The following is a 22,748-nucleotide window of genomic DNA, read 5'->3' on the forward strand; positions in this document are numbered from 1 at the left end:
TGGAATGTCTTTCCATCTCCTTATGTCGTCATCCAATTCTCTCAGAAAGGCCTTGTAATTATCATTATATAGGTCCTTCACTTCCTTAGTTAAATGTACCCCAAGGTATTTTATTCTTTTTGTTGCGATTGTGAATGGTATTGTGTTCTTGAGTTCTTTTTCTGTTAGTTCGTTATTGGAGTATAGAAATGCTGAAGTACGTTTATTTTCTATTCTTTACAACCACACAGCTAGAACATCCTGAACGCTTGGTACTTACCCTAGTAGTCCCTTAGGATAAAGTTCCAAAAGTGAAATTGCTGAGTCGACCGGCATATAAAATTTTACCTCTGGCCGGACTGACCTGAGAAAACATTAACCATTGACACTCTCACTGAAACTTATGAGAAAGTCCAGAATTAGCTGTTTCTTTCACAGATCTGATTGTAACTTACATGTTAAGGGAACAGCCCATCAAGTTAGTAATCTTATCAAGTAGCTTTTACAGCGGGACATGGAAGTGGAAGCAAAACCTTCCAGCATAGCTGCCTCTAGCCACCTGGGACGCCCGGAATCACACGGGGCCTTGGCTTTGAACCGCTGTCCCCCAACGTCCCAGTCCGCTTCCCTCCCTGCTCGGCCAAGGTGTCCTCCGTAGAGTGCGCCCTACGTAAATAAATAAATAAATAAACACATCCGAAGCCCGGGATGCACGCGCCGAGCCGCCTGCCCCGGGAGCTAGCTCTCTCCGGCCCCCAGCCCGGCCCAGCATCGCGGGCTGCGCCCCCGCCAGCCCGCCGCCCTCCTGGCTTCCTGGGTTAGGACCCCGGGGAACAGCAGAGAAAGCGGCGGCAAAAGATGACTCCCTGGGACCAGGAACGTCTGGGACGCGGGGGACACGGAGGCCCTCGCTTCTCCTCTTCCGCCCGCTGGTGAGGTCTCGGGCCCAGAGCCCAGGGCCTACGCCGGGCGAACCGGGCATCGGCCGCCACTTTCCAAAGGCAGCCGGCGGGCTATGCGGCTTGAGAAGGCTCCCGGCCGCCTAAAGCAGCCAGCAGGTCCCATGGTGTAATGGTTAGCACTCTGGACTTTGAATCCAGCGATCCGAGTTCAAATCTCGGTGGGACCTCACCAAGCCTTTTGATTCCACAATTTACGTTTTGGAGACCGCTGGCGGCAGCAGCCACCGCGGGCTGTGCCTGTGCCCCTGTGACCTACGGGACCGTGGTTTAGGGTCCCTCCCCCTCTCTCGAGAAAGCTTTCATTTCGGGGCCGGCCTACCGGTGGCAGGGCGCATGCGCGAGAATCGGGGCGGAAAAGTAAAAATGTTGGTGAGTGATGGAACTCGACTTTACTCTGGAGGGGACAGCCGAAGACGCCCGAGGCATCCGGAGGAGCCTGCTTGGGGCGGGAACAACCGCGTCTTCGGGTCTAGCAGACCCGCCCCCGCGAAAGCTGCCGGGAATCCTTCTTCCTGTAGGCTAATGTGCAGGGAGCGAAACGCTTCTGCTCCGTGAGCCAGGAACGACACGGCCCGACCGCGCCCGGGGGCATGAGGAGGAGTAACAGGTCGGGGAGGAACGGGTGTGTTTGGGGGTCAGTCTGCCTGTGAGTCGGTCAGATATGAAGTGTGTCTGTCTTGGTTGTGCGGTACTCAGGCAGTAGACAGTGAGGTTGTCCGTGTCTTTCAGTGAGAAAAAAAAATCCCTTAGTCAAGGTATCCATTCTTCAGTCCGTCTCAGCCGGCCAGGGTATCTCTGCCGGCGGGTTCTCACCGCATCCACGGGGTGTTTCTCCCGAGCGGAGGATGGGAATCTCTGTGGGGTTCACCAAGAGAGTTGAGCATGTCTCTATTGACGAATCTGTGCAGGATCGGTGTTTTAGGTGCTGACCAGGCGCAGGCGATTTGCAGGAAACGATGTCTCTCTGGGAGAGCGGGAAGAGACGCGCATGGAGTGTCGTCTTCTTCGGATTGGTATTTGGGTTTTGAGAGCTGTCTGCTCCTCTGGGATACGTGACGTGACGAGGGAGCCCACTGACGCATTTGGGATCTCCCTATAGGGTGATTGGCACTGTGGTTATACGTTCCCTCCCCTTGGGAGGGTGCCATGGAAACAGAGAGGATCCTGCTCTCCCTACCTCTCCCCTGAGCGCTTCTCCTCCCCACCCCACCCCACCCCACACACTCCTTAAACGTTTGAGTGGATTTGTGTGTATGAGCAATCACAGCCTCAAAAATACCCAGGCATGAGAGGGGGGAGGACTTGCTCTACCGTATATTAAAGCTTACAGTATTGTCATCGATAAACTGTAGGAATTAAGATAGTGTGTTACTGGTGCAAGGACAGACAAACATACCAGTGGAACAGAATAGAGAGCCCTGATACAGCCCCAATTGTAAGTGGACGAATGATTTATGACAAAGAGCAATGGGAAAAGGACCTACTTTTCAATAAGTGATTCCGAGATAATTAGGTGCCCAGATGGAAAAATACGAAATCAGATTCCTCCCAACTTACACTACACACAGCAATACATTCCTTGTGAATTGCAGACCTTAATGTGAAAAGAAAAGCAGTAAAGCTTTGGGAAGACAACATAGGAGAATATTTTCATGATCTCAGGGTAGGGAAGGTCTTCTTAAACAAAACACAAAAGGTTCCAAAAGCTTGACATATGTCACCATATTAATATGGTATTCCATGTTCTTCTTATCGAAAGACCCCAGTAAGAAAGTGAAAAGTTAAGCCACAGAATAAGAAAAGACACTTGTAATGCATAACTGACAAAGAATTTGTATCGAGATTATATAAAGAACTTCTAAAATTCAATAAGAATAAAGACAAACAACATAGTAGAAAAATAGGAAAAGACTTAAACTGGCACTTCACAAAAAAAGAAAATCCAAAATAACTGATATACAGATGAAAAGATGCAAAGCATCATTAGTCATCAGGAAAATGCAAATTAAAAGCTCAGTAAGGTACCACTAAACACTCACCAGAATGACAATGCTGGATGTTATCAAGAATATGGAGGGCCAGCCTGGTGCCCTAGTGGTTAAGTTCAGTGCACTCTGCTTCAGCAGCCCAGGTTCGGTTCCCAGGTGTGGACCTACACAACTTGTAGGTGGCCATGCTGTGGTGGCAACCCACATACAAAATGGAGGAAGACTGGTACAGATGTAAGCTCAGGGAGAACCCTCCTCAAGCAAAGAAAAAAGAGGAAGATTGGCAACAGATGTTAGCTCAGGGCAACTCTTCCTAAAAAAAAAAAAAAAAAAGGAATATAAAACAATGTGAACTCTCACAGGAGTGTAAATTGGTGGAAAACAGTTAGACATTAACTACTAACATTGAAGATACTCATATCCTATGATCTAGCAATTTCACTTTTGTATATATATACCCACAGAAATGTGGGCATATGTGCACTTAGAGACATGTATAAGAGTGTTTTTTGGCAAAATAATAGCCCCAAATCAGAAGCAACTCAAATGTCCAACAGTAGAATGGATAAATAATTTGGGGTAAGGCCATAAAATAGAATATTATGCAGCAACAAAACAAATGCACAACTACATGCACAAAATGGATGAGTCTTAAAAAAAAAGTATTGAGCAAAAGAAGGCAGACACAAAAGAATAAATAACACACGATTCTATTTACATAGAGTTCCTAAACAGGCAGAACTAACTACAGTACCATATAGTATTTAGAGCTGCAAACTTAGGTGGCAAATCTATCATACTAAACAAGGAAATAATTCATGTGTAAGTGAGGACACTGAATACCTTTGGTGGAGAGAGAAGGCCATGATTGGAAGGGCCCACAGCAGTCTCCTGGGGATACTGGTAATATTCTATGTCATGTCCTGGGTGGAGGTTACAGAGATTGTTCACTTTGTAAAAATTTGTTAAAATGTACATTATGATACCTACGACCAAGAATATTCTACCAGGCAAGATTATCATTCAGAATGGAAGCAGAGATAGTTTCCCAGACAAGCAAAAATTAAAGGAGTTTATCACCAAGAAACCAGTTTTACAAGAAATGCTAAAGGGACTTATTTATGTGGGAAAGAGAAGACCACAAATAGGAATAAGAAAATTATCAAAAAAGAAAAAAGGCAATAAAATCACTAGTGAAGGCAAAAATATAGTAAAGGTAGCAGATCAACCAACTCTGAAGATAATACGAAGGTCAAAAGACAAAAGTATTAAAATTACCTATTTCCATGATAGGAGGGTAACAGATACACACACACACACAAAGAGATTAGATATGATATCAAAAACATAGAATGTGGGAAAAAAAAACATAGAATGTGGGAGGAGGTGAGTAAAGGAGTAGAGCTTTTAGGCAGAGGTCAAACTAAAGAGACCATCAACTTAATATAGGTTGCTATAAATGTAGTTTATTATATATGAACCTCATGGTAATCACAAACCAGAAACCTATAATAAATACACAAAAAAATTAAGAGAAAGGAACTCAAACATAATACTAAAGGAAGCCATCAAACCACTAGGGAAGAGAGCAAGAGAAGAAGAAAGGAACAGAGAAGACTACTAAAACACCAGGAAAAAAGTAACAAAATGGCAATAAGTACATACTTATCAATAGCTACTTTAAATCTCAATGAACTAAATGCTCAAATCAATAGGCAGAATGTAACTGATTGGATAAAAAAATCAAGACCCATATATATGCTGCATACAAGAGACACCCTTCAGTCCTAAAGACACTCACAAACTGAAAGTGAAGGGATGGAATAAGATACTCCAGGGGCTGGCCCCGTGGCTGAGTGGTTAAGTTTGTGCGCTCTGCTACAGGCAGCCCAGTGTTTCGTTGGTTTGGATCCTGGGCGCGGAGATGGCACTGCTCATCCAGCCACACTGAGGCAGCGTCCCACATGCCACAACTAGAAGGACCCACAATGAAGAATATACAACTATGTATCAGGGGGCTTTAGGGAGAAAAAGGAAAAAGTAAAAAAAAAACCTTTAAAAAACAAAGATATTCCATGCAAATGGCAATAAAAAGAAAGCTGGGGGAACAATACTTATATCAGACAAAATAGACTTTAAAACAAAAACTCTAACAAGAGATAAAGAAGGGCACTACATAATGATAAAGGGAACAATCCAACAAGAGGATACAACACTTGTAAATATCTATGCACCCAACGTAGGAGCACCTAAATATATAAAGCAATTATTAACAGACATAAAAGGAGAAATAGATAGTAACACAATAATAGTAGGGGACTTTAACACTCCACTTTCACCAATAGATAGATCATCCAAACAGAAGATCAGTAAGGAAACATTGGTCTTAAATAGCATATTACACCAGATGGACTTAGTAGATATATACAGCACATTCCACCCAAACACCATAGAATACACATTCTTTTTCAAATGCACATGGAAGATTCTTCAGGATTGATCACATATTGGGCCACAAAACAAGTCTCAATAAATTTAAGAAGATTGAACTAATACCAGGCATCTTTTCTGACCACAAAGGTATGAAATTATAAATCAACTACAGGAAGAAAATCAGAAAAGCCATGAATACGTGGAGATTAAACAAAATGCTATTGAACAATGATTGGGTCAATGAAGAAATCAAAGGAGAAATAAAAAAATAACTGGAGACAAATAAAAATGAAAATACAATGTGCCAAAACTTATGGGATAGAGCAACAGTGGTTCTAAGAGGGAAGTTTATAGCAATACAGGCCTACCTCAACAAACAAGAAAAATATCAAATAAACAAACTAACAGTGCACCTAAAGGAACTAGAAAAGAAAAATAAATAGAGCCAAAATCAGTAGAAGGACAGAAATAATAAAAATCAGAGTAGAAATAAATGAAACAGAGATTTAAAAACAATAGAAAAAATCAATGAAACCAAGAGCTGGTTCTTTCAAAAGATAGACAAAATTGACAAACCTTAAGCTAGACTCACCAAGAAAAACAGAGAAGGCTCAAATGAATAAAATCAGAAATGAAAGAGGAAAAATTACAACAGACACCTCAGAAATACAAGATTATAAGAGAATACTACAAAAAGCTATATGCCAACAAACTGGATAACCTAGAAGAAATGGATAAATTCTTAAAATCATACTACCTTCCAAAATTGAATCAAGAAGAAATAGAGAATTTGAATAGACCGATCCCCATCAAGGAGATCGAAACAGGAATCAAAAACCCCCCAAAAAATAAAAGTCCAGGACCAGACAGCTTCCCTGGTGAATTCTACCAAACATTCAAAGAAGACTTAATACCTGTTTTTCTCAAACTTTTCCAAAAAACTGAAGAGGAGGAGAAGCTTCCTAACCCATTCTATGAAGCCAACATTACCTTGCTACCAAAACCAGACAAGGACAACACAGAAAAAGAAAATTACAGGCCAATATCACTGATGAACTTCGATGCAAAAGTCCTCAACAAAATGCTAGTAAATTAAATACAATACATTAAGAAGATCATACAATATGATCAAGTGGGATTTATTCCAGGAATGCAGGGATGGTTCACCACCCGCAAATCAGTCAACGTGATACACCACATTAACAAATTGAAGAATAAAAACCAGATGATCATCTCAATAGATGCACAGAAAGCATTTGACAAGATACAGCATCCATTTATGATAAAACTCTGAAAAAATGGGTATAGAAGGAAAATACCTCAACATAATAAATGCCATATGTGACAAACCCACAGCTAATATCATTCTCAATGGAGAAAAACTGAAAGCTATCCCTCTAAGAACAGGAACTAGACAAGGATGCCCACTTTTACCACTCTTATTTAACATAGTATTGGAAGTCCTAGCCAGAGCAATCAGGCAAGAAAAAGAAATAAAAGGATCCAAATTGAAAAGGAAGAAGTGAAACTGGCACTTTTTGCAGAGACATGATTTTATATATAGAAAACCCTAAAGAATCCACCAAAAAACTTTTAGAAATAATAAATGAATACTGTAAAGTTGCAGGATACAAAATCAACATACAAAAATCAGTTGCATTTCTATATACTAACAATGAAGTCGCAGAAAGAGAAATTAAGAATACAATCCCAGGGGCCGGCCCAGTGGCACAGCAGTTAAGTGCACATGTTCTGCTTTGGTGGCCTGGGGTTCACTGGTTAGGATCCCGGGTGCGGACATGGCACTGCTTGGCACACCATGCTGTGGCAGGTGTCCCACATATAAAGTAGAGGAAGATGGGCATGGATGTTAGCTCAGGGCCAGTCTTCCTCAGCAAAAAGAGGAGGATTGGCAGCAGTTAGCTCAGGGCTAATCTTCCTAAAAAAAAATAAATAAATAAAAAGAATACAATCTCATTTACAATTGCGACAAAAAGAATAAAATACCTAGGAATAAACTTAACCAAAGAGGTGAAAGATCTGTACACTGAAAACTATAAAACATTGTTGGAAGAAATTGAAGAACACACAAAGAAATGGAAAGATATTCTGTACTCTTGAATTGGAAGAATTAACATAGTTAAATGTCTATACTTCCTAAAGCAATTTACAGATTCAATGCAATCCCTATCAAAGTTCCAACAACATTTTCACAGAAACAGAACAAAGAATCCTAAAATTTATATGGAACAACAAAAGACCCTGAATAGCCAAAGGAACCATGATAAAAAGAACAAAGCTGGGGGTATCATGCTCCCTGATTTCAAAATATACTGCAAAGCTATAGTAACCAAAACAGCATGGTACTGGCACAAAAATGGACACACAGATCAATGGAACAGAATCGAGAGCCCAGAAATAAACCCACACATCTATGGACAGCTAATAGTCGACAAGGGAGCCAAGAATATTCAATGGAGAAAGGAAAGTCTCTTCAACAAATGCTGTCGGGAAAACTGGACAGCCACATGCAAAAGAATGAAAATAGACCATTTTATCTCACACCATGCACAAAAATTAACTCAAAATGGATTAAAGATCTGAATGTAAGACCTGAAACCATGAAACTTCTAGAGGAAAACGCAGGCAGTATGCTCTTTGACTTGGTCTTAGCAGCATATCTTCAAGTACCATGTCTGACAGGGCAAGGGAAACAATAGAAAAAATAAACAAATGGGACTACATCAAACTAAAAAGCTTCTGCACAGCAAAGGAAACCATCAACAAAATGAAAAGACAACCTAACAATTGGGAGAAGATATTTGCAAACCACATATCCAATAAGGGGTTAATATCCAAGATACATAAAGAACTCATATATCTCAGCAACAAAAAAAACCAACAACCCAATTATGGGACTGGCCCCATGGCCAAGTGGTTAAGTTCACACACTCTGCTTCAGCGGCCCAGGGTTTTGCCAGTTTGAATCCTGGATGTGGACATGGCACTGCTCATCAAGCCAGGCTGAGGCAGCGTCCCACATACCACAACTAGAAGGACCCACAACTAAAAAAGTACACAACAATGTACTGGGGGGGCTTTGGGAGAAAAAGGAAAAAAAACCCAATTAAAAAATGGGCAAAAGATCTGAACAGGGGCCAGCCCATGGCCAAGTGGTTAAGTTTGCACGCTCTGCTTCGGCAGCCCAGGGTTTTGCCAGTTCGAATCCTGGGCGCAGACATGGCATCACTCATCAGGTCATGTGGAGGCAGCGTCCCACATGCCACAACTAGAAGGACCCACAACTAAATAAAATATACAACTATATACTGGGGCGATTTGGGAGAAAAAGCAGAAAAAAAAAAAAAGATTGGCAATGTTGTTAGCTCAGGTGCCAATCTAAAAAAAAAAAGATCTGAACAGACATTTCTCCAAAGAAGATATACAGATGGCCAACAGGCACATGAAAGGATGTTCAACATCATTAACTATCAGGGAAATGCAAATCAAAACCACAATGAGCTATCACCTCACTCCAGTCAGAATGGCTATAATTAACTAGACAGGAAACAGCAAGTGTTGGGGAGGATGTGGAGAGAAGGGAACTCTCACAGGCTGCTGGTGGGAGTGCAAACTAGTGCAGCCACTATGGGAAACAGTATGGAGATTCCTCAAAAAATTAAGAATAGATCTACCATACAATCCAGCTATTCCACTGCTGGGTATTTATCCAAAGAAGATGAAAACACGAATGCGTAAAGATACTTGCACCCCTATGTTCATTACAGCATTATTCACAGTAGCCAAGACTTGGAAACAACGTAAGTGCCCAAGAAGGGATGAGTGGATAAAGAAGATGTGGTATATATACACAATGAAATACTATTTAGCCATAAGAAATGATGAAATCCGGCCATTTGTGACAACGTGGATGCGCCTTGAGAGTATTATGTTAAGCGAAATAAGTCAGAGGGAGAAAGTCAAATACTATATGATCTCACTCATAAGGAGAAGATAAAAATAACAACAATCACATAGAGATGGAGATTGGATTGGTGGTTACCAGAGGGGAAGCGGAGGGAGGAGGGCAAAAGGGGTGATTAGGCACATGTGTGTGGTGATGGATGGTAATTGGTCTTTGAGTGGTGAAGAGGATGTAATCTACACAGGAATCAAAATATAATGAGGTACGCCTGAAATTTACAAACCAATGTTACTGCAATTTTAAAAAACCATATTATGACGTATTTACTATTCTGAATGTATATTTTCTCAACTGAAAAAGTGAGGAATTTGAGATCAAAAGTTTGTCCAGGGGCCACCCGGTGGTGCAGTGGTTGGGTTTATGCTACAGTTCCACAGCACAGGGTTCTCAGGTTCGAATTCTGGGTGCAGACACGCACACTGCTCCTCAAGCCACGCTCAGCAGCAATCTTTCTCAAGCAAAAAGAGGAAGATTGGCAACAGATGTTAGCTCAGGGCCAATTTTCTTCACCAAAAAAAAAAAAGTTTGTCCAAAGAGAGGGAGTCAGGATGAAGATCCTTTACTCTGAGTCAGCCGAACCACATTTGGAGGATCAGATTCAATTCTAGGCATCACACAAAGACATCCAAAAATTTCATTCTGCTACTAACTGGCTGGATGCATAAGCATTTAAATGTTCTGAAATTGTAATAATGTGAGATGATGGATGTGTTAACTAAACTTACTGTAACCATTTCAAAATATATACTGTATATCAAATCACTATGTTGTACACCTTAAACTTATACAATGTTATAGTCAATTGTATCTCAATAAAGCTGGAAAAATTAAAAATATTCTGAGCCTTATCTGTAAAAGGACAACAATGATGTCTTTTGCATGGCAGTGTTGTGAGAATTAGTAATATAACAAGCAAAAAGTCCTTTTCTTTGCATCTGATCCACGACAGGCTCAATAATGGTAACTGCTAGACAGACAATCAGAATAGCGAAGATTACGGAAGCTCAGATTCTTGAGGAAAGAACACAAGTTTATTTATTTATTTTTTTGGAGGACGATTAGCCCTGAGCTAACTGCTGCCAATCTTCCTCTTTTTGCTGAGCAAGACTGGCCCTGAGCTAACATCCATGCCCATCTTCCTCTACTTTATATGTGGGACGCCTACCACAGCATGGTGTGCCAAGTGGTGCCCAGTGTGCACCCGGGATCCGAACCGGCTAACCCCAGGCCACCGAAGCGGAACGTGTGCACTTAACCCCTGTGCCACTGGGCCAGCCCCAGAACATGTTTACATGGGGAGGAACACAAAACTCACAGGGTTGCAACAGAGGCAGAGAATGAGAACTTGTGGCTGGAAGTTAGAGGGGAAAATAGGAAGAACTTTCTATTTGAGTTGTCCGTCAACAGAACAGGCTTGAGAAATTCTGAGCTTCTGATGCGTGGAGGTCTCCTGGGGGAGGGGGGAGTTAAAGGTCTTTGTCACTTGGGACTGTAGGAAGATTTCCACACTGAGGTGGAGATTGGGCTCTGTAATAGAAAAGTTGCCTTGCCTTCTGCTCTGAGGTTTGATTCTGCTGTAAATCCTCGAGCTCACTCAGGACCTATACTCACCAGGACCTTTCTCACCATTTCTTCAACGGCTTTCATCGTTTTTTGTTTCTGTTTGTTCGTTTGCACCAAGACTCTCAGTAAGATGTCTGTTTTACATCACAAACCAGTACACATATATGCAAAACTGAAACAAACGTTTAAGAAACAGTATTCACCTTTACTGCTGAAAAATAAGTGAAAAGCAATAGGATATACTGGAGTATATGAAGAAGCCATTTGGTTTAAAACTAATTTGGCTTGACCTTGTTTTTCCAAAAGGGCCTGATGTGGCCCGTTGAGCAGGCATTGTACCTGTGCTTTAAACGTTTACTATGTCCCACAGACAAAAATGATGCCCTTAAAGATAGGGATGTAACTCTCCCTTCCCCGCACCTCCGCCCATCGGCATTTCCTTAATAAGCATCTCTTCCTGGGAACTAAGGATTAATTACCGACCTGCTGTGCTCACCTTGTGACCATTGACCTGCTGACCACCAACCTGCTGTGCCAGCTAAGCATCTTGTGACAATTGTGAAAAGGGACATTCCTATCATATGCGATGTACACTCTTTGTTCCAAGATGGTACTTAACTACTCTGTACACCCCACTTCTTTGGCGCCCTTCTTTCCTTGGAGAAGGAAGGCCCAGGGCTATAGTCCTCAAACCTACTTCTTAATAAACTCACCCCAATTTTGATTTATAGATTGATTATGGATTATTTGCATTGACACCACATGTAAAAGTACACTCTGATATTCTGTATTTTTTAAAAGTTGGTCTCAGGGGCCAGCCCAGTGGCACAGTGGTTAAGTTCACACGTTCCGCTTTAGCTGCCCGGCATTCGACTGTTCGGATCCTGGGTACAAATCTACACACTGTTTACCAAGCCATGCTGTGGCAGGTGTCCCACATATAAAGTAAAGGAAGATGGGCATGGATGTTAGCTCAGGGCCAGTCTTCCCCAGCAAAAAAGAGGAGGATTGGCAGCAGATGTTAGCTCAGGGCTAATATTCCTCAAAAAAAAAAATAAATAAAGTAAAAGTTGGTCACAATCTATTAAATTGATTCCATAACTCATGAATGGTTCTCACCCACAGTTAGTAAAACACTTATGAGCTCACTACCATCCCCCCGTGCTTCCTCTCCTAGCTCCAGCTTCTCTGAGACCCCCTCCACATTTCCTTCTCTTTCCATCCCCAGTAGCTCAGGGGAGAACGTCTCTCTCCTCCTCACCAACAGTCTGAGGAGCCCTTTCCAATAGTTTTATTCCCATGAAGGGCCCCCAGAGGAGGGCATTTTCCAGAAGCTAGCACCTGCTGTATGTTGTCCCTAACCAGAGTCACCAGCAGAGGGCAGAGCGCCAAGACCACCAGGGAAGCCAGGTCTGTGCCTAGCCTGGTCTCTCCCTTGCGCTAGATTCCCAGGGTTGTCCGTTCATTATCTTCCTTGCTGATTCATTTGTACACGAGGCAACGTACGTGCAACACTTATCACAATGCCTGGCATGTAGGAAGCCTGTAAATTAGAGAACACACACCATCATTTAACACCCATTTGTTGAGCACTTACTGGGTTCTAGGTGCTAGAGATACAAAAATAAAACACTTGACCTCTCCCTCAAGGAGCTTGAAATCATTTTTTTTTTTTTTAAAAGATTTGCGCCTGAGCTAACAACTGTGGCTAATCTTTTTTTTTTCTCCCTGCTTTTTTATCTCCCCAAATCCCCCCTGGTACAGTTGCAGGTCCTTCTAGTTGTGGCAAATGGGACGCTGCCTCAACGTGGCCTGACGAGCGGTGCTATCTCCGCGCCCAGGATCCGAACCCTGGGCCGCTGCCCCGGAGCGCGCGAACTTAACCACTCAGCCACGGGGCAGGCCCCAAGAAGCTTGAAATCTTGACTGATCAATCAAAGACTGAAATAGAATGTAAAATGAAAAGTACTGGGCTCAGGCGTATACTCGGACACAAAGGTAAGTGAAATCCACCTGGGGAACGTGGAAAAAAAAGAAATTAAGACCCAAGCACAGAACAACACGTACATGCTACTATTTGTGTAAAAAAGGGAGGTTTGTGTGTATTGTTGGCTTGTATATGCCTAAAACACCTCTGAAAGGTGCCATGAGAACCAGGTGACATTGGTTTCTCCAGAGAGGAAATTAGGGGGAGAAAAGGAGAGAGGACTGTTCCCCCGCTCCCTTCACACCACTTGAGTTCTGATCCACCTCATTCTGAATGGCTTGTTCCTTCAGTCACCAAGGAGAGAGTCGGGGAAAGCTTACGAGATGCTTAAACCTGGTTGTGACTGTAGGATAGCAGGGGTAGCATGATAAGATGTCTCAAGCATGGCAGGAACCCAGGGAGGAGTTAAGAGAAGCTGACTGGAGCCCTGGGGGCAGGGGTGTGAGCAGTGGGAGAGCTGAGGTCCCCTGAGGTCAGCAGGGCCCCTTACGGTGTAGGAAGGGCCTTGGTGCTAAACCCAGAAGTCATGACTTGGTCTTCCAGGGGGCAGAGAGTCAAGAAGAGTTTTAAGCAAGGGAGCCACAGAGAAGACACTAGCAGTGAGGGGCGGCTGGATGGGGCCAGGTAGATGGGAAGTTCTGTGGGAGGCTGTTGAATCCCGGAGTGAGAGGTGGTGAGTCCCTAACTAAGCGCATGGCAGAGGGAGCAGAGGGACAAACAGATGAGGGCGTGAGAGATGGAGAAGGCAGAATCTGTAGGAATTCGCATCTGATTAGACGCGATGGGGGAAGTGGGCGGGGGAGAGGCAGCTTCCCGCTCTTCTTTGCTTGCCTCTCTCCTCTCCTGGCCTCCCTGGTTTCTGTTTCCTCCGCTCTGATGCTGCAGACGATGAGTCACCCACGTCACTCATTTCCGTGGTCTGGTAGAGAATGGGAAAGTCAGAGGAACCAAGCGGACTTGGGAAACTACCCCGAGTTGCCCCTCTCCCCCAGCCTCTAACCCTCAGAAATGGTGGAGGAGGACAGGGGCCAGGATGCTGTGGGTGCTAGTTTGAACCGCACGTGAAACCCTGCTCCTGGATGAGCATCCTGCCTCCCTCACCAGGCCCGGGCCTCTGTCTCCCTTCTCAGGACCGGACACATGTAGGCCCAGGGCAAAATGAGAATGAGAGCCCTTGTTGAAAAGTTAAGAATTTCAAGACAGCGATAGCAGAGTGTTAAACTAAGCACAGGGCCCTTCTAAGCAGGAGGCTGTGTGTGACAGCACGGGTCCAACACACCCGTGAAGCTGGTCTTGTCCCCAGGCCTCAAGCTCAGGTAGGGAATTGGTGGGGGGTGGCAGAGGGCTCTAACTTTCCTAGAGGCCCAGAGGTCACGGTTGGGTAATTGTCCTCTGCCTAAGGCACCAAGATGCCAAGCAGACAAGACTCCATCCCCATTCCACTCCCTCCAGGCTGCAGGCGTGAGATCCAGAAGGCACAGGGGTCCGGGCGCTGGGCTGCCTGATCCACTAGGAGGGTTTCGAGCTGCTGCCAGCCCCAGGAGCTGAGGCCCGATCAACCGGTCAGCCGTTGCCCTCCTGGGAATCCCATCCTGGGAGTGTCTGGTGAATGTGGAGTGTGGAAGGAAGGTGATACAGAATTGAAACTTGAAAATGACTCAGCTTGATGTTAGCTGACCGTGAAATCAGGAGTTGAGAGCACTGCCCCTCTCTTCCTGCCTTGCCCTCGTTTTACTGCTCAGCACCGTCAGAATTTCAATTATCCAGTCTTTGCTTGGCATCTTCACACTTCTGACCCTCCCTTCTCAGTTCTTTTCACGGCTCTTTTCTTCTACCCCAGCCAGAGATGCTGATGTTCTCCAAGTTCAATTTTTTTTTTTTAGTAATACATTTTTTCTTCTTTTTTTTTCTTTCTGCTTTTTTCTCCCCGAATCCCCCCAGTATATAGTTGTATATTTTAGTTGTGGGTCCTTGTAGCTGTGGCATATGGGATGCTGCCTCAGCGTGGCCTGATGAGCGGTGCCATGTCCCCGCCCAGGATCCGAACCGGTGAAACCCTGGGCCACCGAAGCAGAGCACACAAACTTAACCACTCAGCCATGGGGCCAGCCCCTCAAATTCTTTTTTTATTTTTTAAAAATTTTTCCTTCTTCTCCCCAAATCCCCCCAATACATAGCTGTATATTTTAGTTGTGGGTCCTTCTAGTTGTGGCATATGGGACACCACCTCAGCATGGCCCGATGAGAGGTGTTAGGTCCGCACCCAGGGTCTGAAAGGGCAAAACCCTGGGCTGCTGAAGCAGAGTGCGTGAACTTAACCACTCGGCCACAGGGCTGGCCCTCCAAGTTCAATTTTTGGCCTCCTCTCGTCTTGATCCTTGCAGCTGTCTTAAGCAGTCTCACCTGCTTTTGTAGTACCAGCTACCACCAAGCAGTGATTCTCCGCAGGGCACAAGGGGACAGAGGGGGAGCCTGGGGGAATTATCTAGAATCTGCTACTGGGGAGGGCTTTCCAGCTGGTGACACCACCGTTCACTCAGTCATCCGAGATAGAAACGTGAGGTCGTCCTTGATCGTTTCCTTGCCTTTCTGCCAACCTTCGATCAATCTCTAAGCCCTGAAAATTTTACTTCCTAATTATCCCTCGAATTCGTCACCTCCTCTCCCTTCTTCCTCCACTTCCCCAGTTCAGTCCCTAATCTCCCTGAGTGCCTGGAGCCCCGTGATTCCCCTCTCTCTGCGAACAGCCCTTCTCAGCATGGCCCCGAAAGTCAGGGGGAAAGGAAGTCCTTCCTCTCTGACTCCTGGGAAGCAATTAAGGTTCTGGTCAGATGATCGAGGTCTTAGAGTACAATTGAGGGACTGACGACAAGAAGGTCTGGGGAGGGCTCTGTGGCTGGTCTCCTTAGGATGAGCCAGAGACTGAAAATATTCAAGTGTCACGAGCAGGTTTACCAGAAGGCCAGCCCCTGCAGAAGAGGTTCTTTAGAACCCCGTAGATGGGATGACCACTGGGCTGACTAGGGCTCATGAAACAAGGCAGGAATAGAGGTTATGCATGTGGGAGAGCATGGGCTGCCCTTCATCCGGCCCAGCGCAGCTCCACCACTGCCCAATGAGCCAGCAACAGTGCCGACCCTGAGCCCCTCATACAGCACCTGACCTCAAGGCAGCCAGCCAGTTCTCTGGTGGCAGGTCAACGGAGGGGACAGAGAGTTGTCCTCACTGGAATAGGCACTTATTTAGGAAGTGGATTTCTGTTCCTTGCCTGCCATGACTCTGCCAACGCTCCCATCTATGCGCTTATGGGATGTCTTCCAGCTGGCCGTGGTATCCCAGACCATGCTATCTCCAACCAAGAAGCAAAAAGAAGAAAGACACAAAGTGTAAGGCAGACCCTCGAACAGAAGGACAACATTGGTGGAAAAGCCAGGGAAATCTAAACAGAGTCTGGAGTTTAATTAATAGTATTGTGCAGACGTTAATTTCTCAGTTTTAGTAAAAGTACCATGTTTATGTAAGATGTTAACATTAGGGGAAGCTGGGTGAAGTGCATGTGGGAACTTTCTGTACTATCTTGGCAACTCTTCCGTAAATCTAAAATTATTTCAAAATGAAACTACTGAATTAAAAAAAAGAAGTAAGACAAGAGGCTAATGTCCATAAGATTTGCTGTCATCATGTGTCCATCATGTGGAAGCTGGTGGCTTTAGAGAATGAAGGACTGGCCCGCTTTGGTGCCAGCTGGGAGACACCACGTTGCAAAGATGAGGTGCTGTCCGAAGGCTGCTGGGTGTGCCCTGAACCGAACCAGTAACGACAGACAGTGCTATGCTTTCATGGCTAAACAATTCAAAGATCTATGAGATAGACGCGGGGATGGATGGCTCCGCTTACATCAGTCACTCACTCTCAGAACGATCATTCTCATCCTCTGACCTTGCTGAGGTGAAGATTCGGGCCGCAAGGAGGGAATGCTGCCACCGGGCGCAGAATAATAATTCCTTTGAAGTGGAAGCTGAGATCACCCTCAGCCATTTGAGGCTCCTTCTGGCACTAGGAAAACAGACAGGAAAGGGGGGGAGGGTGTTGGGCCAATGACTGATCTTGAGGCTCAGGGGTCCTAGGATTGTCACCACACCTCGGGGTGGCCAGGAAGAGTATGGGTGGAGCTGAGAGAACACCTGGGGCATCATGGCCTGAGTAAAGGGGTACAGAAGAAACTACTGCTCTACTCAGAGTCCCACTAAGGGTTCAAAATCCTTAGGAATAAAGGTCGGAGTCAACCCTCTGGACCAAGAACTCCAACCATGAGATTCTGCCTGAAGGTAGGAGAACAGCTCTCGGTAGGTGGAGGAAAGAAGCCATAGCCACATGGCCTATAGCCATATGACTGTGACCCCATCTGTTTTTCCTTTTTTACGGCTGGAGCCACATGGAATATTCACCCTTCCCCATTTAAAAAAATAAGAATTGTTGTATTTGAGGTTGGCCCGGTGGCGCAGCGGTTAAGTTCGCACGTTTTGCTTCGGTGGACCAGGGTTTGCTGGTTTGGATCCCGGGTGTGGACATGGCACCGCTTGGCAAAAGCCATGCTGTGGTAGGCATCCCACATATAAAGTAGAGGAAGATGGGCATGGATGTTAGCTCAGGGCCAGTCTTCCTCAGCAAAAACAGGAGGATTGGCAGTAGTTAGCTCAGGGCCAAACTTCCTCAAAAAAAAAAAAAGGAATTGTTATATTTAAATATTTTCTCTTTCTCATTCCTCTTCTTTGCCTTCCTTTGAGTGGAGTATATTGAGAGTGTCTGAATTTTTTCTAGGTTGCAGAATAGCAAAGTGGGGTCAGGATGGAATTGGGAAAGGAGTGGACACTCCCCAGGAGATCCTGGATTCTGACCAGTGGCCCAAGACCTCACCAGTGGGAGCAGGACGTGCTCACAGCACAGCTGTGGCGCACTGGAGAGGGGTGCTCAGCGAGTCTGCTCCTCTATGTCAGGTCACTGTATTACGTGAGCTTTGTTGTTAGAGCCTTGCTTTCAGTCCTTTCTAGCAATGCCCCAAACCAGAAACTTGGACGTCATCCGTGACACTTCCTGTCCCTCACCCATCACTCGATGAGATGTCAAGATCTGAAAACCTTATTCCCCAGGTCTCACCAGCCCACCTCTCCCTCTAGAGACTTATAGCCACTGCCCTAATTCACCTCTCCCCTGAGCTAACGATCGCCTCCTTAATTGTCTCTCTGCCTTTATTCTTTCCCCGTTCCAATCTTACCAAAAGCCAATTTCTTTCTAAGTACAAACATTACCGACTCACTCCCAGACGATGAGGTTGTTTAGTACAGCAAACAAGACCCCTCTGGTCACCTCCACCTCCACCTTTCCAGAGTATCCTAGGGACCGAGGCCTGTCTCTTGCCATTCCAACAACTCCAGCCTGACTGGTGTTTGCATTGAAACTCTGGTTCTTTCCTTTTCTCATATCTATGCCTCTGTTTAGACTGTGCCTTCAATCAGATTTGCCATCCATCCACCCATTTACAACTTAACCCTTTAGGACTCAGTTCAGGACATCACCTCCTTCTAGAGACCTTTCCTGTCCGCTCTTCCAGGAGGCTATGCACTCATTCAGCTGGATTTGGTAGCCCTTCCACAGGTCCCCATCATACCCCACACAGACCTCTCTGAGGTTGCACTGAACACATTGTATCACAAGTGTCTGTCTGTGGCTCCTTTAGATAGTAATCACCTTGCTATCAAGGCCCAGGAATCAGTTCCCTTCTTCTTCTTTTTTTTTTCAGGAAGATAAGTCCTGAGCTAACATCTGCTGCAAATCCTCCTCTTTTTGCTGAAGAAGACTGGCCCTGAGCTAACATCCGTGCCCATCTTCCTCTACTTTATATGTGGGACGCCTACCACAGCATGGCATGCCAAGCGGTGCCATGTCCTCACCCGGGATCCGAACCGGGGAACCCCGGGCCGCCAAAACAGAACGTGCGAACTTAACCACTGCACCACCAGGCCGGCCCCTCACTTCCCATCTTCGTTGTACTCCCGGCTCCGACCAGGATCCAGCCTCTCTTCTGCTAATCAAAGCCTGTCCCTCGGCTACTTAAATACATTCACAGGCTGAAGCTTACTGCCCTGAGGGTGAAAAGGAAAGTTCTTAACTGAGCTCACAGAAGGTCCTTTAAGACTTGACCCTATCTCCCTCTCCAGCCCCATGTCTTACCACGCCCCGTTCTGCCCCTGCCCCCACTGGTCTGCAGCCGTTCCCACTGACCTTGGGCATGGCCCTCAATGTCTGTCTGCTGTGTGCTCCTATACCACCCCTGACTTTCCTTTCCCCATAGCAGCACTCACTGATCTAATCGTAAACTCTTTGTTCCATGTCTTCTCTGCTAAATTCCATGAAAACAGGAGCCACGTTAGTCTTGCTCACTCTTTAATCTTTAGTGCCCAGCACATAATAGACCCTCAATAATAGTAAATAAATCATGACATCATGTCTTTACAAACTCTTTTTGTCATCAGGCCATCAGGGGTGATCTAAATGACTAGAAGGAGGACCACAGGGTGGGACATGAGACGGGAGCAAGGATTCCCCAACTCCGGCTCCCAACCCAAAGTACTCTGATGGCAATGCTTGTTCCTAGGAAGAGAGTGGAGGGGAAGGATGGGCGGGGTTGTAAGGAGGGGTGAATGTTGCCTAAGGACTGCCCTCTGGGGTCTCAGAATATTGCAGGCACCTCAGATCCCGCGACAGCAGGGGCCAACTGCTAAGCTGGGGAAGCTCAGAGTGTTTCCAAGTGTGGTCAGCACGGACCCAGCAGGCGGAGGAGACAATGGGAGAAAAGAGTTGAAAGCGGGATTGGGGAACGGATTCACAATGAACGCAGTCAGGTATCTTTACTCATTCTGTGACTAAGAGAGGGTGAAAATTCCTGGGTTCGCTGGGTGTCCCGGGACAGTTGGTGCCGGGTGAGGACTGGGGCTGAGGAGGGACAGACGTTGAGGTGAGGGCCACCGGCACCATCAGCTGATCACACAAGAGCCCTTCTCCTTGAAGGGATTCTTGTCCTCAGGGACGCCTTTGAGAAGTGGGTCATTTCCTGCTTCAGCCTCCACATATTCCTTGATTTCCTTTCCTGTCTTGGAAATCTGCGAGAAAGCAAAGTATGCTTCTAGCTCTTGTTTGTTGCTCAGGATCCATGCCTTGGTCAGTCCCAAGAAAACAGGCTTTGGGGCAGAGAGGAGAAAGATGAAAGGGACAGGCAAGTGGGAGAAGGATGTCAGTTCCTCGACCAGAACCACATGGCCCAACTCTTACCTCCAAGGGCCGCTTGGCCAGGCCCCTCCTGGAGACAGGGCTGGACACACGGAGCCCTCCAGCTCCCGGGTTCTCTCCCGTGCACCTCAGTGGGGTCAGACCCTGGCCTCTTCCCACATCCTACCCCATCCCAGAGACACCTCCTGCTCCTTCTACTGTCCTGGAGAGGTCCTACCACGCCATTGTCCATCTGTTCCTTCCTCGTGTCCTGGCTCCGTGAGGAACAGGAAGGGATAGAGAAGAGGGCCAGGGAAGGGGAGAGGAGGCTCACCGGAAGTCTAGTGTTCTTCACTTCCTTCTTCAGCTGCTCCACCTCCATCTTCAACAGCTCCTTCTCACTGAGGTCCTGGGCCATCCTGCCCTGGAGACACCTGGTCCTGGAAAGGATTCCATGGCTGGGATTGCAAATCCCCTGGGCTCCCCCAGTTCCCTCCTCTGCACCCTCCACACCTCAACTTCTACCCTCTTCCCCACCACGTCCCGCAGTTCAGGCCCCTCACCGTTCACCATATATTCACTGCACCCCCCGCTTCAGGAGTCTAGGCTGATGGGCGAGGCATAGTCTTTGCCCCTGGATAAGGATCTGTCTACAGAGGAAACGGGAGTCAGCCCATGCAGAAGGGAGAGAAAAGGAGTCTCTTTCAGTGAGGAAGACTTGGGAAGCAAAGTTATTGTTGCACATGATGGACAGGTAGAAGTTTTCAGGAAACTCCAGGACCTATCAGGGGAGAGTGTATCCTTGCGGTTAAGAGAAGGGCTCTGGAGCCTGCCAGCCTCCAGTTCTGACCCCGGCTCTGCTGCCTCCACACTGTGTGGCCTTGAGTCTTAGTTTCCCCATCTGCAAAATGGGTGTAATACTAGTGCTCACCTCATACGATTATTGTAAGTACTAAGAAAATGCATATAAAATATTTTAATACCCTGCCTGGCACATAATGAACACTTAATACATTTATCATCATCTTCATCATCATCATCGCTGCAGGGTTATCAGGAAGGCCTGCCGGTGCCTAACCTCAATAATCCCAAGACTAGATGCCAGCCCAGTGCAACCTCAGCCCCTCTCACCTGCCAAGAAAGAGCGTGCACTTCAAGTCACTTCTCTCCGACTCAGACAAGACGTTGTTTGAGCCTCCCAGCTACTCATCAGCTGAAAGTCTTTGGATAAAGCAGATGGTCTGGAAGCGCAAATCTCTGAGGCCTAAGCTGATCATAGGCTCAAGGGTCTAAGCCCATCCACCAGCCGGAGGCTCCAAGCCCTCACTGCCTGCAGACCAGACACCCTGCCCCCTGCCTCAGCCCCTCTCTTGTAGGGACCCCCTGGCTTACAGCTTATTTCCCCACTTCTCACCCTCCAGCCCTACCTGCTCCCCTGCCTCTGCCTTCTCTCCCAAGCTGCCCCTCCCCTACATCTGAGCCTGCTCTGAGGCTGGTCTCCCCAATGAGGCAAGTCCTAGACCAGCTTCTAACTTCCCGCACCCAAGAAGCCTGTGTCCTCGTTGGAGCCCCACAATTTCACCTTACAAGGTTCTCCCAGCTCAGTCTTGATTCACGCATTCAATAAAATTGTTCTCACTTAGGATGCTGGGCCAGTCAGCACTTGGGGCCATGGCCACCCCCAATGCCCGTGTCCATGCTTCTTTGCCTCCATGCCTCCCTCTGACCCCTGGGCACGGGTCTTCCTCAGCAGCCCCTGAGCACAGGGCCCACATCCAGAGCTTTCTCTTGGTCTCCTCCCAGGACCACCCAAGGGCTGTGCTGTTCAACAGATACTGAGCTCCTTTTCAGGCTGATGCCTATCCAATGACAAGGGGACCCTCCTGAGGAGCAGATGTTAGGGGCCAATATGGTCAGCGAGGAATCTTTTTCTCCTGCCTCTAGGATAACTGACTGGGCAGTGGGAGGGGCAGAGAGGAGCTCAGAGTCCATCCCAACTCCTCCTGCTCCAGGATCCAAGTCCCACTTGCAGCTGCGAGCCCTAAGAACTTAATATCAGGGCAGGACCCCAGAGGTCACCAAGCCCAAGTCCCCTGTTAATGCAGGAAAGAGAGCACATACCTCCTGGGGCCAGCTCAGTGCTCTCTCCACCGCTGCTTCCTAACACCAGCCAATTAATCCGGAACTTGAACGTGGTGACTCTCAAAGCCAAGTCCTTCCTGTTGTCTAATCTGAGTCTCTCACGCTACACTTGGTCAATTTCATCTTGTCCTGCCTCCATCAGGCACAGGCGTGTACACCAGATCTTCATGGCACGTAACCCTCCAGTGACTTGGTAACACTTCCCAGGGGATGTCTGGTTGTATCTTTCTGGTGTCCAACTTGAGTCCTCTCGCCGCTATGTCGACTGTTTCCCATTATTGCTGGGCCGACACCCTATAGCCCCCCAGCATGACTGGTCTCCATATCCTCTCCGCCCTCCACTGCCCTGTCCCTTGGTGACTCATCCCTGAGCTTCCCAAGGAAGCCCCCACCCTCTGCCTTTTCCTCCCCTTCATGAGTGGAAAATCCATCTCCGCCCCCCA

The 22,748-nt window shown here is 46.5% G+C and overlaps 1 protein-coding gene, 1 long non-coding RNA gene and 1 other non-coding gene across 9 annotated transcripts; 2 read left to right on the plus strand and 1 right to left on the minus strand.

Annotated features, from left to right (window-relative positions):
* The first annotated feature begins 1,036 nt into the window (after positions 1-1,036).
* On the plus strand, positions 1,037-1,108 carry TRNAQ-UUG (transfer RNA glutamine (anticodon UUG)). The gene has a single exon. It is a non-coding gene; the product is annotated as a tRNA-Gln (tRNA).
* Positions 1,109-12,674: 11,566 nt separating this feature from the next.
* On the plus strand, positions 12,675-19,414 carry LOC139073908 (uncharacterized). Its single transcript, XR_011523074.1, has 2 exons — positions 12,675-12,908; positions 18,698-19,414. It is a non-coding gene; the product is annotated as an uncharacterized lncRNA (long non-coding RNA).
* Positions 19,325-22,653, minus strand: GNGT2 (G protein subunit gamma transducin 2). Of its 7 annotated transcripts, none has more exons than XM_070560630.1 (5): positions 22,285-22,653; positions 21,295-21,384; positions 20,727-20,813; positions 20,498-20,603; positions 19,325-20,057 (listed from the first exon to the last, which is right to left on the minus strand). In XM_070560630.1, exons 4-5 carry the CDS (start codon positions 20,579-20,581, stop codon positions 19,932-19,934), a joined length of 210 nt encoding a protein of 69 aa, XP_070416731.1. In that variant the 5' UTR covers positions 20,582-20,603; positions 20,727-20,813; positions 21,295-21,384; positions 22,285-22,653; the 3' UTR covers positions 19,325-19,931. The 7 variants fall into 7 exon arrangements, with proteins under 7 accessions (XP_070416731.1, XP_070416732.1, XP_008518592.1 ...); XM_070560631.1 differs by having other exon boundaries at positions 21,295-21,404; positions 22,285-22,420; XM_008520370.2 differs by lacking the exon at positions 20,727-20,813.
* Between the last annotated feature and the right edge of the window lie 95 nt (positions 22,654-22,748).

Source organism: Equus przewalskii, chromosome 10, assembly GCF_037783145.1.
Source record: "Equus przewalskii isolate Varuska chromosome 10, EquPr2, whole genome shotgun sequence".
Lineage (NCBI taxonomy): Eukaryota > Metazoa > Chordata > Mammalia > Perissodactyla > Equidae > Equus > Equus przewalskii.

Coding starts and splice junctions, on each gene's coding strand:
- GNGT2 (XM_008520370.2), bottom strand. CDS start 20,581: ATGGCCCAGGACCTCAGTGAGAAGGAGCTGTTGAAGATGGAGGTGGAG. Junction 20,058..20,497: donor TGAAGAACACTAGACTTCCG/GTGAGCCTCCTC, acceptor GCTTTCTCGCAG/ATTTCCAAGACAGGAAAGGA.